The sequence below is a fragment of the Choloepus didactylus genome, chromosome 10 (genome assembly GCF_015220235.1).
Source record: "Choloepus didactylus isolate mChoDid1 chromosome 10, mChoDid1.pri, whole genome shotgun sequence".
In the NCBI taxonomy this organism is placed as follows: domain Eukaryota; kingdom Metazoa; phylum Chordata; class Mammalia; order Pilosa; family Megalonychidae; genus Choloepus; species Choloepus didactylus.
In genome coordinates, this window is record NC_051316.1 from 99,227,563 (window position 1) to 99,244,252 (window position 16,690).

Genomic DNA, 16,690 nt, shown 5'->3' on the forward strand with positions numbered 1-16,690 from the left:
GTAACAATAAGAAAGTACAAGATCCCATCAAAATCAGTCACATGTGTGGTCTGTCCTAAGGCAAAATTCCCCTCTAGCTGTGGACCTGTGAAACTCCAAACTGATGGTTTTTAAACATTTTATCTGATCATGCCACTCCCCTGCTTAAAAGTCCTAAGTGGTTCCCCATTCCCTTCAAAATAATATCCAATTTCCTTAACCATAATTTGTAAGACCCTCTGTGATTCTTCTGCCTACATCTTAGCCTTTAATTCTATGCATTCTGGTCTTTTATGTTTCTTTTTCTTATGTTTGTGACTTTTTAGAATTGTATTCATCACCCTTCTTTTTCTGGGGAACTCCTATGCATTCTTCTAAACTCAGTTCTTGTAGCCTTCAGTTGGGGGAAGCCTTTTTTGATATCACCCCTTGCCTTCACTAGTCAGATTTAATTGCCTCTCCTTTGTGTTGCCATAGAGCCTTATAATAAATAGAATTTATACTGTAATTTTCTGTTTACAAGTCTATTTTCTCTACCACAACTAAGCTCATGGAAAGCAAGAACTATGTGTTTAATTATGTAAGTCCCCAAAAGGATTTGTGTGAGAACATTATCCTATTCTCTTTGCTCCTTCTTTGCATGGTATCTGATATGTAGTAAGTGTACTCCCTCCACACCAAATGAAGGAATGAATTGGTTTAGGTGAAAAGAGCAGTCCAATTCTGATGGGTTTTTTCTCTCCATTCTGTTTTTTAAGGTCACCAAAAGGGATGAAGACTCTTCCCTGATGCAGCTGAAAGAGGAATTTCGGAGTTATGAGGCATTACGTAGAGAACATGATGCCCAGATTGTTCATATTGCTATGGAAGCAGGGCTTCGTATTTCACCTGAGCAGTGGTCCTCACTTCTGTATGGTGACTTGGCACATAAATCACACATGCAGTCTATCATTGATAAGGTTTGTGAAATTAAGAGATGTTGATTTTCTTTTATGTTGAAGAGAATGAAATTTTCTAAAAGGACAAAAGAGACAACTAATTGGAGATTCCTGCATTTTAAAATATCAGATTCTTATAAATGATCTTACTTGTCTTTTTCCTTTTTTTTTTTAACTTTCGAAACCAACTAGGGGAGGCAACAAAGAAGGAAACACAAGATATTGGTATAAAGGAAGTCATGCTTACAGAGTCTCAGGTTTATCTACATTCTTTATTAGCATACTGATAAAATAATAAAGCTCATGAATAAGTTTTCCAAGTGTCTAGTGATGAATTTCATAGGGCAGATTCTGAGGTGAAAATTTAATTCATCATTGATACTTGTATTGTGGAATCTGAAGACACTTGAAAACCTGCTATATTGACTAAATGAAAGCATTTGAATTCAGATGCGTCATAAAAACCAGGGTAAAAGCCATTCTCTTTTCTGTTTGATAGCTCCAGTCTCCAGAATCATTTGCAAAGAGTGTCCAGGAATTGACAATTGTTCTGCAGCGAACAGGTGATCCAGCTAACTTAAATAGACTGAGACCTCATTTAGAGCTTCTTGCAAACATAGACCCTAATCCAGGTATGTGGGAAAATGCTCAATTGCTTATACTTTTTCTACCTTCAAGGTAAATAGCACAAGAGAATTATTGCTAACAAATTTTTCTCCCCACCCCACCCTCTCGGTGCCTTATTTTAGATGCTGTTTCACCAACTTGGGAGCAGCTAGAAAATGCAATGGTAGCTGTTAAAACAGTGGTTCATGGCCTTGTGGACTTCATACAAAATTATAGTAGAAAAGGCCATGAGACACCTCAAGTAAGTAAATTTATTGCACTTCTGACTGCTATTATCTGTAACATAGTTTCATCCTAAACGTTTAAAAAAGCTGTTTGGTTAATAGACTTACGTGCTTCTTCTCCATCATAAGTTTTTACTGTTTTTCTTCTTTTAGTGTACCTGATAAGCATTTCAAAGCACAGCAAGAGTTTGGAGGGTATCTTGGATATGAGTTCAATGCACTGCATAATGTTTTGAACCAAGTATAAATAATTGATTCCTTCCAAACATTTTGTCTAATTTTTTCCTGATATGGAGAAATAGTCACTTTTTTTCTCCATTGCTCTCACCCAACTGAATTTGTTTGTAAATGTTTGGAATTTGAATTGTCAAGTTCAGGAGTTAAGATTTAATCTTTTATTTTAATAATAATCTCCATTTATTAAGTTACTATGAGCTAGTTACTATGTTCAGTATTTTACATATATTATTTCTAATCCTTACAGTCACCTACAAGGTAATTGCTATTCTCAAACTGAAGTTTAAAGAGGTTAAATAACATTTCTAAGGTCATGCTGGCCTAAGTGAGAAAGTTGGGATCAAAACTACTCCAAAGTCTGTGATCTTTCCACTCTTCTATCCTCATTGTACTATAAGATATTATAATTTTCAAATATTCACTGAAACATAAATGTTTTTGTCCTACCAGTGTCACAAAAATAATAATGACCTTTTAGATTTTGTTGCAAATTATGTTTTGCAACAATATAATTATATATATTACAATACATTTTTAGTATTCTGCTTCATTGTGTAAACTTAAACAGCTCTGAGCTCTGTATCCTGAAGTTGTCAAATGAATTGGTATTTCTTAATTTTTTACTTTCAGTGGAAACTGTGTACTACTTTTCTTGGGAAATTTAAGTGAACAAACCTTATGGCTTATCTTTTTTATGCTTTTAAAAATTGTTTGATTTTGTTATCAGAATTTTAAGACAGCAATAAACTGATTTATATTCATGGGCATTGTGTTGCCTAACATAACATTTGAGCCAGTTTCAGATAATCCTGAGAAGAAATATCTAAAATACCAACTCTGGGTTATACCATATAGCTCACACAGAAATACCATTATAATGGAAGGGTAGTTGCTCCAGTGTAAGAATTACTTATCCAAGTGAAAGAGAATTAAGGATATAATCATGAACTTCTGAAATTCCAAGGGTAACAGCTGGAATCTTTACTTTTCCATACATCTGATGTTTTCCTTTTTGTAGCCTCAGCCAAACAGCAAATACAAGACTAGCATGTGCAGAGATTTGCGACAGCAGGGGGGGTGTCCACGAGGAACAAATTGTACATTTGCCCATTCCCAAGAAGAACTTGAAAAGTAAGTTACAAGAATTCTCTTTCATAAAGGTTTAATTTTTAGTTATTATGGAAGTATCATATACAATCTTAAAGTTTTGGATGAATTTCAGAGATGCAAGTCAGTTCGCATAGTAGAGTTCTTATATTGCCAAATAGTTTTCTTCTGAAACCATGCCTTGTTGCTTATGTGGGAACATGCTTAACATAAGTGATTTAGAACTTCCATTTCCTGTGGTCTCTCTCATACTTCAAGCCTTCTTGTATTAACATTCTGGAAAAAAAAAAAGAATTTACCTTACTGGGATAATGTTCCAGTTTGCTAATGCTGCCATTATGCAAAATACCAGGAATGGACTGGCTTTTATAAAGGGGATTTATTAGGTTACTCATTTACAATTATAAGGCCATAAAAGTGTCCAAACTAAGGCATTAACACTAGGATACCTTCACTGAAGAATGGCCAATGGCATTCCTGAATACCTCTGTCATCTGGGAAAACACATGGCTGGCATCTGTCTGCTGGTACTTTGCACCTGGGTTGCATTTCTCTCTAAGTGTCTGAGGGTCCTCTTTTAGTTTCTCTGCGGCAAAATCTGGGTTTCATCTCTTAGCATCTCCAAACGTTCTTATTTCTTCATCTCTAAGCATCTCCAAGTTGTTAGCAAGCATCTGGGTCCATATCAGCTCTTAGTTTCTCTCTTAAATATTCCAGTGAACTAATCAAGACGCACCCTGAATGGGTGGGGCCACACCTACATGGAAATAATCTGATCAAAAGTATTAACCCATAGCTGGGTGAGTCACATCTCCATGGAAACATGCAGTCAAAAGATTCCACCCTAATAAACAGACTAATAAGTCTGCCCCCATAAGATTGCATTAAAGAACATGGTTTTTCTGGGGGACATAGTATGTCCAAACTGGCACAGATAACATGTTCACTTTCCAGAAGTGATTGAGGTGGAACCAAGCTTGTCATGTTCAGGAAATGAAAAGAAGACCTGTGCATCTGGAGGATGGTGAATGAGAAAAATGGTAAAAGATAAGTTTGGAGAGGTAGGCAAGGGCCTGATCACGTTGGTCTGATTGGCAATGGAAATAAGGAATTTGGATTTTATTCTGGTTGTAACAGGAAGCCATTACAAGGTTTTATTCAAGTGGAGTGGTGAGATTTTAATTTTGTCTTAGAAATGTCACTCTGACTTCTCCATGGATATAGACCAGTTAAGAAACAGCTGCACTGGTCCAGAGGTTGGTAGCTTGGTCCTAGGACTATAGCAATGGAAATGAGGAAAAGTGGTCAGATTTAGAATATATGTTGGAAGTAGAGCTGACAGGACTGTCAGCTTGAATGTGGGGTATAAAGAATAGAGAGGAGTCAAGGTTTGAGGCCTACTTTCCTGGGTAGCGTCTTTTGCTAAGATGGAAAATGCTTTTCGATAGAAAATCAGTAGTTTTCTTTCGGCTATATGAAGTTTGAGCATGTGAAGAATTGTGTTTAACCAAAATTAGGGTTTTTACCGGTTGACAACACTCAGTAGGGGGAGTAGACCAAGGGAGTGAAAGGTATTTTGCAAGAGAGGAATTAATGGTGGATAGTGGATTCTAAACTGGGTAAAGAAGGGAGTCAGTACTTACGGGAGCTCATGATTATTTTAAAAGAATAGGGGGTACTTAGGTTTTTTAAGTTTGAGGCCCAGAAACTAAGTACAAGTGTTTTTACCTTAGTGGGAAATGCCTTTAACTACTCTGATGCTAGGGTCCACTATATATCCCTACTTGTCATGTACTGTACCTCCCTTGGTTAAGATTTTACTTCTCATAACCCCTTTCTTTTGATTGGTGATTCTGTTAGGCTCACAAACCTTATTTTTTGCTTGCTAGAGTGTTTTTACTACCTTAAGGATATCTGCAATTTGTCCTTTGAGGATGGAAAGCAGGGTGCAGCTGGGCATTTTGTGTAAAAATCTTTGAAGTGAAGAATGAAGAGCAGGTTTCAGAGAGCATTTTGAAGAAAGCCCAGGATCGTTGGGCCCTTCCTTGCCTCCATATTGACTTTCTAAAATACAGGTCTGCGCATGTCCTCCTTAATTATAAAGTAGTCATTGGTTCCCCACTGCCCACAAGATGACACATGTAACTGGCCATAACCTGTTTTGTTGTTGTTTTAATTTCATTTTCTCACTCCACCTTCAGCAAGTCTGATGTAGAAATGCTTGTGTTTCACTGAGTGTTTGTTTGAGACGGAGAAGGAATGAATAATGAAAGCGTTGATAGATACTGAAGGAATAAAATGGGGAAACTATTCTGAAAGAATCGATAATAACAAACACTATTTATATGTATTTGCTGTATGTTTATGTATAAAGTTAATTAGACTAATTTATGTATATGTAATTATGACCCCAAATGTGTGTCTTTCTGTTCATGTAATGTAATTGCTCACCACTTTAAAATATTGGAGGGACTATATTATACTGAAATTTTTGTTATACAGGTGGAAACAAATTTTCTTGGAATACAGTATCAAATTATATCATATGTTAGAGTATCATGTCTGGTCACCTTAAATAAAACTAAAAACTTAATATCAAAATAGTCTTTAATGTGAATGTTTTTTATTCTATGCATAAACTAATCTAAAAAGTACAATATTAAATATAATACTGAACATATCGTTTAAGAATGAATTGTGGCTTTCTGTTTCTTGAAAATTATATGCTACTTTAACACTTTGGTAACAACAGAAAATGCTTTCAACTCTTACATTCTTTTTCTGTTAATTGTGTTCCCAACTAAATTTGGTACCAGTTCCTATCATTTTCACGTAGTGTACTTTATATTCTAATTATACATAGTTTTCAAGAGGATCCCTTCCCATTCTCTCAGAAGGCTTCTTTGAATATGTGTGCAGTTTGCTAAAATAATTATGTGTCTACATACATATGTATACTATGTACATATATAAATGGCATTTATCATATTTTCATGTGGCATCCATCACAGCAGAGTTTGATATAGAGTATATTTGATATTTAGCTGAAGAAACTTTTTAAAAAGCTGTGCCCTCCTTTTAAAATCTTTTCTCATTGCCTTTATCTTTTTCTTCAGAGTAAGATTTAGTGAAATATTCACTGATATGTTGATTGTTTTTGAAACAGGTATCGGTTAAGGAACAAAAAAATCAATGCGACTGTAAGAACGTTTCCTCTTCTAAATAAAGTTGGTGTAAACAACACTGTTACAACCACAGCCGGAAATGTCATTTCTGTCATAGGAAGTACTGAAACAACTGGGAAAATTGTTCCAAGTACAAACGGGATTTCAAATGCAGAAAACAGTGTATCCCAGCTAATCTCACGTAGTACTGACAGTACCTTAAGAGCTCTGGAGACTGTGAAGAAAGTGGGGAAGGTTGGCACTAATGGTCAAAATGCTGCTGGGCCCTCTGCAGAGTCTGTAACTGAAAAGTAGGTATTAGGTAAAAATAAATTAATGTGAGCTCTTTATCCTTTTTAGAAATCCTTGAGTGTTTTTATTTATCCTGAGTAAAAAGTATTCCAAATTTTTATACAGAATGTTTGATGTAGTAGAAAAAGTACTACCAAGAAATTTGAGTTGTAGTACTGACTGTGCAACTAAATTGCTAGCTCTGTGACCTTGGAAAGTCACTTCAACTCTGGTTTTTGTTTTCCTCAACTGTAAACTAAAGGGGTTAGACCAGGTTAGGGTTTTTTCACACCCCTTTTCCTTGAACTTTAGAATTAATTCCATAGAGGTGCTGGAAAGGAACTCAGTAGTTACCTAAGCAGGTGAGATGTTGTTCCTGCAGCCCCTGTTTTATTCAGAGCAATTCCATCCACCTCACTCGTACTCTCTAATGAGGTGAACTGGTTAAGATGGGAAACTTTGGAGCCAAACTTTGGGTTCAAATTGTGGCTCACTTCTTCCTAGATGTTTGATCTTACATCAGTTACGTAATCTAATCTCTTCGTGCTGTTTCTCATGTTACTCATTCATAAAATTAGAGTATCGATAGTACCCATTTCTGCATGTTATATGTGAGGATTAAATGAGTTAATACATGCAGTGTGCTTTGAACAATTCCTGCCACACAGTAAGCACTCAATAAATATCTTCTATTATTATTAATATTTTTGCCACCTTTATTAATATTGTCGCTATTCTTGTTATTGGGTTTCAGCATAAGATTTCATTTGGGAAAAGGGTATTGGTGCTTTAAAAATAGAGTGTGAAAACTTTGAAAGGAACTGAAAAGTTACTTTTAACTCTGAAATCTCATATTTTGATATTCTTTTGGGGTCTTATATTAAATATAAGTTGAATGCATGTTTAATTTCTGTTGCCCATGAATAGTCTGTCAGCATCTGTTATATGCCTGCTAGGAACAAAACGTTGTGCCAGGCACACATACTGATTTCATGTAATAAATGATGACTAGGTAAGCATTAATATTTCTGCTTCTGTAGTCAGCATGCGATGTGGGAAATTGTTTATTCAAAGGGCCCCTATGATTTTCCCTGGGAGAGATTTTAGAAAAGATATATCAGAAATCCTTGTCTAGATAGCAAATGTTAGTTTTTCACTCATTCTGTTTTTGGCACTGTTTGAAATATGTAAGAAGTATAAAATAATAATCTGCCATTAAGGAACTTATGATAGAGTTATGGGAACAACATTTATACAAATGGAGCAATACTGGAGTTAGATTAAAAGGTAGGAAAATGTGATATAGCTGAGAGAAATAATGAGAGTTTTCAGAAAAGGAAATAGCAAAACTTAGGTCAAGTTTGTAGGTAATTTTATGGACTATTGTGGAGACCGGCCTTTTAAAACTGAAGGTTTGTGTTACGGACTGGAGTAAAACAAGATTAGATAGATAGGTTGATACCAGATTACAAAGACCTTGTGATATATATATATATAATCTTTAGGAAGAGCTTTTGAAGTGTTGTCTCAAGGTAATGTAAAACTTTTATATCCGTTCTGTGGAATATTATTCAGCCATACAAATAAAAAAAAAAAAAGGAATGAGGTACTGTTACATGCTACAGTATGGATGAACTTTGAAAATATTATGCTAAGTGAAAGAAGCCATAAACAATAGGCTACATATTATATGATTCCATTTATGTGAAATGTCCAGAATAGGCAAATCCATAGAAGCAGAAAGTAGATTAGTGGTTGCCAAGGGCTGTGGAAAGGGAGGAATGGGGAATGCATACTAACAGGTATGGGATTTCTTTTTGGGGTGATGAAAATGTTCCCTAATCAGATAGTGGTGATAGTTGTAAAACCTGGTGAATACATATCAAAAGTCACTTATAAAAAGGGTGAATTTTATGGTACATGAATTATATCTATTTTTTTTTTAAATGATAGACCAAGGAACATGTTTTAAAAATGAATCTGAACATAGCATTTATTCATTCATGCAGAAATTATGGATCATCTACTATGTGGTAAACACCAGGCAAACTATAAGTCCCTGTCTTTAATGGTCTTCCAGTCTAGTTGGGGGGACAAACATGTAAACAGATAAAGTAATATACTCCAAAGGGTACGGTAATGGAATCGTGTTCCAAATGTTATGGGAACACAGAAAAAAGGATGACTAATTCTACAGGGAGGTGCTGTTGAATGCTTCTTAGAGGTGAGATGATGATACCTGATCCAGTTCCAAAAGCGTGGGTAGTAGGTAAGGAGACCTTCCAGATAGAGGAAGCTGCACAGATAAAGGACAGAAGTATGAGGGTGATTGTTGGGAAGGAGAGCCTGAATCCTGAAAGTCATCTAGGATATAGTTGTAGTAATCTGATTGTCTGACTAGGATGTGTCTGAAAATTAGCTTTTTCCTTTAGTCTGAATATTTTTATAATTTGCATGATTTCATGAGACAATGCTTACCCTGCCATGGATTTTGATGCCTTTTTTTCTTGATAATTCTAAGAATTTGCCACTTCAAAGTACTAATCCAGATGTTATGGTGTACAACATTTGACATGGAAAGTCCTAATAATCTATGTAAAGCACTTAGCATACTGCTTGGTATGTGGTCACTGCTCAATAAATGTTAGTTATTATTGTTATAAGGAAATCCTAATCATTTTCCTTGTTGCCTCTATTTAACTTCAAAGAATAAGTATCTCTAAACTTTAAGTTAGTAGTACATTTGTACCTACTCTTATTACCCAAAGAACCTTAGTAGAGTTCTGTACATAAAATTAAACCTCTGTTAGACTAATCTCCTGGGCTAAATTTAAGGGTAGCCCATACTCCTCATTGTTTATACTATAGTTTGAAAAGGGCTTCTCTAGTTTGAGGAAAAAAACCTCTAATCTGGTTGAGATTTAAGGTATTGAATTTCTGTGTCATTAACAAGATTTTTTTTTTTTTTTTTTTTTTTGAGTCACTACAAATCTAAAACTCGACTAAAGTTTGACTTCTTAAAAGGGAATAATAAAGCCATAATCTGGGGCTGATTATTTAGTGATTCAACAAAGAATATCCATTTGTGTGTTTCATTTTTTAAAATGGTTACTGTGACTAAGATAAAAGGTTTTGCATTTTGTATCAATTTAATGAGTTACCAGGTACTACTACTATTGTATTTGTTCAACAAATATTTACTGAGTAACTTACTTGGTTCCAGGAAGCCTTTAGGTGCTGGGGATATAGTGGTTAACAAAATAGACAAAAATGGCCTTTCTTCAAGGAGTTTATGTTTAAGCGAATCTAATTCTTAATAGAATAACCCTTTCTTTCCAAGTCTGTCTTTTTTGTCCTAAGGAATTCTACTGACAGACTGTATTGTTTCTGTTGGGAATTTATTGAACAGGAAAATTATTTAAAGAAGGGGTAAAAAAGGACTGAGGATGGGACACATTAGTGCCTGGGATTTGTTTGCATTTCCTGTTGCCCTCACCAAAATATATCTGTTTTGTGACCCTGCGAATTACCGGTGTAAGGTGACAGTGAAATTCATTGCCTTTTGTGTCAGTATAGAAATGTCTAAAGTGTTTTCTGTAAACGGTTTCACGATGTAATTTTATAAAAAAAATCCTACTGGGAGAGACTTAACAGTCACAGTGATTTGTCCTTTGCCCTTTGTTAAATTTTCTTCCCAGTAAAGTTGGTTCTCCACCCAAGACTCCTGTAAGTAATGTAGCGGCTACCTCAGCTGGGCCCCCTAATGTTGGAACAGAGCTGAATTCTGTGCCTCCAAAATCCAGTGCATTTGTAACTAGAGTACCAGTATATCCTCAGCATTCTGAAAACTTTCAGTATTTTCAAGATCCAAGGACTCAGATACCGTTTGAAGTCCCACAGTATCCGCAGACAGGTAAGTAATTTTAGACAATTTTAGACTTTTTAAGTAATTCTAAAAGAAAAAATTGTGATTTAACATTTGTTGTTTTTAGATAAGTGGGTGAATCATTTCTGTCTACTTAGAATGTCAAAATAAAGAAACTAATCCTTTGGACTACCTGGCCCCCAAGTTTCTTTTCTGCCCTAAGAACCTGTGAGTTCTGTATACCAGTATTTTTAAGGTTGTCATTCCTATGAATCCAGTATATATGGTCTATGAATGAGCTTCAGGGGGTTCTGTAAATCCCCTGAAATGGTATGCAAAATGTTTTGTTTAGATATGCTCATGTATGTTTTTAGTAAGACAATGCACAGCTTATAATAGATTTTGAAAGAGGTTTTTAACCTCTGCCCCTAAAAAGGTTAAGAATCAATTATCTAAATCCAAAATCTGTGGCAATAGGTGTCCTAAAAGAAATTTACAAACTGTCTGTTAATAGTTCTGTCGTGTGTTTTGAAGGAGTAATTTAACAAGATATTGAAGTTAATGATTTCATATAGTGGTGTCTTGAAAATATGTAACTTCCTCATAAAGCAGGGTAACTAAGGTAAGGTACAAAGCTTATTTTATTTTCCCACATTAAAGGCTACTTTAGACTTAAACCATTATAAAATGTTGGATTTTACTAAGATCACATTAAATATTCCTCTTTCCAATTTTCAAGGGTACTACCCACCACCTCCAACGGTACCAGCTGGTGTGGCTCCTTGTGTTCCTCGCTTTGTGAGGTCCAATAATGTTCCAGAGTCCTCCCTCCCTCCTGCTTCCGTGCCATATGCCGATCATTACAGTACATTTTCCCCTCGAGATCGAATGAATTCTTCTCCTTACCAGCCTCCTCCTCCGCAGCCGTATGGACCAGTTCCTCCAGTACCTTCTGGAATGTATGCTCCTGTGTATGACAGCAGGCGCATCTGGCGCCCACCTATGTACCAACGAGATGACATTATTAGAAGCAATTCTTTACCTCCAATGGATGTGATGCATTCATCTGTCTATCAGACATCTTTGAGGGAAAGATATAACTCATTAGATGGGTATTATTCAGTGGCTTGTCAGCCACCAAGTGAGCCAAGGACAACTGTGCCTTTACCAAGGGTAAGTGATGATAGAAATAGGAATGCTATTATAGTGTAGTGGTTAAAAGCAGCACAGTCTCTGGAGCAAATCACTCCACTTACTAATTCTATGATTAGGAAAGTTACTTGACCTCTCAAGCCTCGGTTTATTCATCCATTTAATGGAAATAGTTGTAGTACCTACCTCATAAAGCTGTGATGAGGATGAAATCAGAAAAAAATCCAACTTCTTAGAACTGAGCCTGATACATATTAATGCTCAATAAATATTATATTTGAATAGGAAACTGATGGGGAGGTAGAAAAAAATCTTCAAAATGTAAGCACAGTGCCTATTTTTCAGTATCCCCACATATTTACAAATGACCTTCTTAAACTGGAAAAATGAGTGATCCACTTTTACTTTTAACATCAATTGAGTAAATAATTAACTGTTTTTTAAGTGTGTAGGTAATAGGCTATGGTGACTTCCTTGGTTGTATTATGATTTTCTTTTTTTGTCCCAACAACAATAATTTGTTTTCATTAGTTCACATAAGGTTAGATAAATTTATTCATTGCTCCCTAGATGATTAAGATTGTTTCTTTTATCCCCGCTTAGGAACCTTGTGGTCATTTGAAGACCAGTTACGAAGAGCAGATAAGAAGAAAGCCAGAGCAGTGGGCACAATATCACACTCAGAAAGCACCTCTTGTCTCTTCAACTCTTCCTGTGGCAGCACAGTCACCAACACCGCCTTCTCCTCTATTCAGTGTAGACTTTCGCACTGATGTAAGAAAGGTTTTAATCACTTAATGTTTTAGGGATAGGTCAGACAACTGGCTTCAGAGCACTCATTTAAACCAGGATTAGCTATGTTAGATATTTCCCAATGGTTAGGTGTTTGGTTGAGTTTAGTTCAATAAACATTGAGTGTGTAAGCACTGTGACTTGTTGTGAGATGCTAAAGTCCATTAAGACAGTCCTTTTTCCACCAAGAATTCAAAATCTTTCCAGCAGTGTAGTTCTCACTATTTTTATGATTTTTGTTAATAAGATTTATTGAGCACCTACTCATGACAGGCACTGTACTAAGCATTTACATAATGTTATTGTTTTTTAATTCTCACAGAAACCTTAGGAGGTAGGTATTATCCCTGTTTTACAGATGAAAATATTCTACTCAGAGAAGTTAAGTAATTTGCTCAAGCTTGTAAGTAGCTGACCTAGGATTTGAATCCTGGTCTCTCTGAGGCGTTTCTTCCCTCCCTACTTCACAAGAGGTACAGAAATGCCTAATTTATTATTCATGCTGCTTATACCCCTGTTAATTATTGCTCTTCACACTGCAAAACCAGACCAGTTTTTTTATCAGGATGATTTCTGTTTACCCTGGTGTTTTTCACTACTGTTAATATGTTATATTCAGAACATTACATTTTTTAAATAGTTTCCTCTGATTTATTTCCCACTCCCCACCCCTAATGGTTCTAAAATAAAATTTTTAAACCTTTTCATGAAAATTTTCAAACATATACAAATGTAGAAGGAATAGTATAATAAATCCCATGTACCTGTTGCTTAGCTTCCATAGTTATCAACTTATGGCCAGTGTTTTTTTCATTTCATACCCCATCTTCCTACTGAATTATTTTGAAATAATCTTAGACATTATATTACTTCATAAATATTTCAGTAAATCATTAAATCTTAAACTAGATTTACGTACATCTCTTAAAACTTACACTTCTTCAAAACAGCTAAACATCTTGATAGTAAAGTGACACTTGCCTGTTAGAAAATGTGTTTCCAATTTTCATACTATGCTTTAGGAGGTAACTTTTTCCCTGAGACTTAGATCTAGCAAAATGAATTGGAATAAGTTATTTATTAGCCTTTTTGGTCTTAAGTTCTTTTGTCTGTATAATCAGTAAAGTAAATTTAATGATTCATACAGCTTTAGTATTCTAGTCCTATAGTAATCTTTCCTCAAAATCTCTTTAAAATTTATCCTCTTCCGGTACCAGAGCCTGCTCTGAATTCCTTTTGTGCTTTACTTAAACACTACATGGTTTTTCAGTTAGGTTCCTTTATATACACATTATTCTTTTGTGTACACATATTATTATTCTTTTCTCAAAAATATTATAAACTCTTTTAGGCTGGGGACTGTGATGTGTGTTTGTGTGTGTGTGTGTGTGTGTGTGTTTTCATTTTTTTCATGTTAGAAATGGTACTGCTATAAAAACTTGACTGGTTTTGATAGTATCAATTAAGGGTTCCTTATGAATACTTAAAGGACAAAGCAAAAAGAGAAGGCATGCTATTTTCTACTAATAAATAATATCAATACACGAATAGTGTAAATACTGTTTGTTGTTTGAGAGGTTTTTTAATAGTAGTTATTGACAGAGTATAATTGTTCACGATGAACTCCTGTGTATACTATCATAGTTGACTTTACATCAGATACAAGTTTATAAATTTAAGTTTCTTACTAATTGCCTATGCTTTTTTCCCCTCCAATCAGTTCTCTGATAGTGTGAGCGGTACAAAATATGAAGAAGATCATCTTTCCCATTATTCTCCTTGGTCTTGTGGCACCATAGGCTCCTGCATAAATGCCATCGATTCAGAGCCCAAAGATGTAATTGCTAATTCAAATGCTGTGTTAATGGTATGATTTTGTGGGGGAGGGAATAATGCATGTTGACTCAAGTCTAAGAATAATTGAATGCTTTCATCTGCATATTGTTGCTATATAACTCATCTGTAAGCAGCAGGGTTATGTTTGGGTAAGTCTGAAATAAATTGCATTTAACATTTAAACTATTTGAGCATAGTTCAGTGGTTTAAAAATAGATATTGGATTATCATTGTGATCTAGAGCTACTGTTAAATTTACCAGAAGACTTAATTACATATCTTTTAATAGCATATACTTGATTTACTAGCTGAAACAAGTCCCAGCAGTCCTTTCATTGATCTTTTTTTGCTTATGTAGGACCTGGACAGTGGAGATGTTAAAAGAAGAGTGCATTTATTTGAAACTCAGAGAAGGACAAAAGAAGAAGACCCAATTATTCCTTTTAGTGATGGACCTATCATCTCAAAATGGGGCGCAATTTCCAGATCTTCCCGTACAGGTTACCACACCACAGATCCCGTTCAAGCAACTGCTTCCCAAGGAAGTGCAACTAAGCCCATCAGTGTATCAGGTAATCCATTTAACCTAGCCTGACATGTGAAAGGCACTGTGCTTTTTCATCCTCACCCTGTGAATTATGACCTTTCCCCTGCATTTAACATCCACAGTAAACTCAGAATTAAATGGTTTAATCGGGATCACATGGCTACTGGGATAAAATACAGACCTTTTTAAAAAAAGTATACATTCAAAATTTAAAATAAATAAAAAATAGAGCTGTACAACATGAAGAGTGAACCTTAATGTAAAGTATGGACTTTAGTTAATAGTATAATTATAATATTGTTTCATCATTTGTAGCAAAGGTACCATACTAGTGCAAAATGTTAATAGTAGGGAAAACTGTATTTGTGATGGGTGGGGTATATGGGACGTCTTTACTTTCTGCATGTTTTTTTGTAAACCTACAGCTGCTCTAATTAAAAAAAAGAAAAAGTAATATACATTCACATCTATATACTGATGTGACCATTGTTTCCGCATTTCCATAGACTATGTCCCTTATGTCAATGCTGTTGATTCAAGGTGGAGTTCATATGGCAATGAGGCCACACCATCAGCACACTATATTGAAAGGTAAAGATGTTTTTAATTCTTTAGAATTCTGTATTCTGACTTGTATGTATACTCCCAGTAGGATTTCTGAAAAATTTTACTTTTTACGTTTGGAATAATGATGAAGCTTTCAGGATCGATATGTTACATAAAATATATTATCTTCTGCTTTAGTTGCTTCATTTAAATTTTACTACAATAAAAATACTTCTCTTTAAAGGGACAGATTCATTGTTACTGATTTATCTGGTCATAGAAAGCATTCCAGTACTGGAGACCTTTTGAGCATTGAACTTCAGCAGGTAGGCTCTATGTTTCTCAGACTTGAATTTTTTAAAAATAGAATTGTAGTTGAAAGCTGTGGTTGAAAGCTGTTACTCCCCACCCTCCCCCCATAGGCCAAGAGTAACTCATTACTTCTTCAAAGGGAGGCCAATGCTCTGGCCATGCAACAGAAGTGGAATTCCCTGGATGAAGGCCGACACCTTTCTTTAAATCTTCTAAGCAAGGAAATTGAATTGAGAAATGGAGAGGTAAAGAACTGAACCTCTCAAATTCATGCTTAATGTATTTGTTTTATTTGATGCTTCTGTACTTTGGTTTATATGATAGTGCTGCATTTATTATACCTTTTTCTGATGGATAATTGTTTTTAAAACCTGAGTAAAAATAAGTTGTGGTCTCAGATTTCTTAAATAATTATTTAATTATATTGTCAGGGTTCCACTTTAATTTAGAAGGGAAATCCCAGTTTCTACAGATATAAAATCAGTATTGTTTTAATTTACAGAATGATTATACAGAAGATACAAATGATACTAAGCCTGATAGGGATATTGAGTTAGAGCTTTCAGCACTTGATACTGATGAACCTGATGGACAAGGTGAACAAATCGAAGTAAGTACCACAATTAGATATTTAGGTGTTTTTTGTCCATTGGAAAATGAAGTATGAAATACATTTAAACTGAGAGATTAATAGATGTTATTTCCTAAGGAGATCCTGGACATACAACTTGGTATCAGTCCTCAAAATGATCAGTTGCTGAATGGGACGGCAGTAGAAAATGGGCATCCAGTCCAACAGCATCCAAAGGAACCGCTAGAGCAGAAGAGACAGAGTTTAGGTGAAGACCCTGTGATTCTGTGAGTGTTAGACAGACAATTCATGACCAGTGGGTAATAGATGTAGTGTTCAATTTCATTTTTTACTTTATGCTGTGAAAGGAATTTATATATCAGATTAGTCAAATCATTGCCTATTTTATATATATATATTAGTAGCCTGAAACTTGCTCTTTGTTGGGTTACAAGTTAGTTTTTGCACTCCAACATCAGATTCTTCAATCTGGTAGCCAAAC

At 35.1% G+C, this 16,690-nt stretch overlaps 1 protein-coding gene and 1 non-coding gene across 6 annotated transcripts in view; both read left to right on the forward strand.

Annotated features, from left to right (window-relative positions):
- RC3H2 (ring finger and CCCH-type domains 2) overlaps positions 1-16,690 on the forward strand; it is a 68,329-nt gene that overhangs the window by 41,560 nt on the left and 10,079 nt on the right. For 2 of the 5 annotated variants that reach the window (XM_037851162.1, XM_037851164.1), the window contains exons 6-20: positions 738-938; positions 1,417-1,549; positions 1,667-1,785; positions 3,024-3,136; positions 6,279-6,587; positions 10,266-10,480; positions 11,172-11,605; positions 12,188-12,358; positions 14,097-14,243; positions 14,571-14,784; positions 15,266-15,350; positions 15,550-15,631; positions 15,728-15,862; positions 16,120-16,227; positions 16,327-16,475. In XM_037851162.1, coding sequence (XP_037707090.1) covers positions 738-938; positions 1,417-1,549; positions 1,667-1,785; positions 3,024-3,136; positions 6,279-6,587; positions 10,266-10,480; positions 11,172-11,605; positions 12,188-12,358; positions 14,097-14,243; positions 14,571-14,784; positions 15,266-15,350; positions 15,550-15,631; positions 15,728-15,862; positions 16,120-16,227; positions 16,327-16,475 — 2,615 coding nt within the window. The remainder of the gene's footprint in view (positions 1-737; positions 939-1,416; positions 1,550-1,666; positions 1,786-3,023; positions 3,137-6,278; positions 6,588-10,265; positions 10,481-11,171; positions 11,606-12,187; positions 12,359-14,096; positions 14,244-14,570; positions 14,785-15,265; positions 15,351-15,549; positions 15,632-15,727; positions 15,863-16,119; positions 16,228-16,326; positions 16,476-16,690) is intronic. The other 3 variants (XM_037851163.1, XM_037851165.1, XM_037851166.1) reach the window with 3 other exon arrangements.
- On the forward strand, positions 1,223-1,333 carry LOC119505801. Its single transcript, XR_005210841.1, has one exon. It is a non-coding gene; the product is annotated as a small nucleolar RNA SNORD90 (small nucleolar RNA).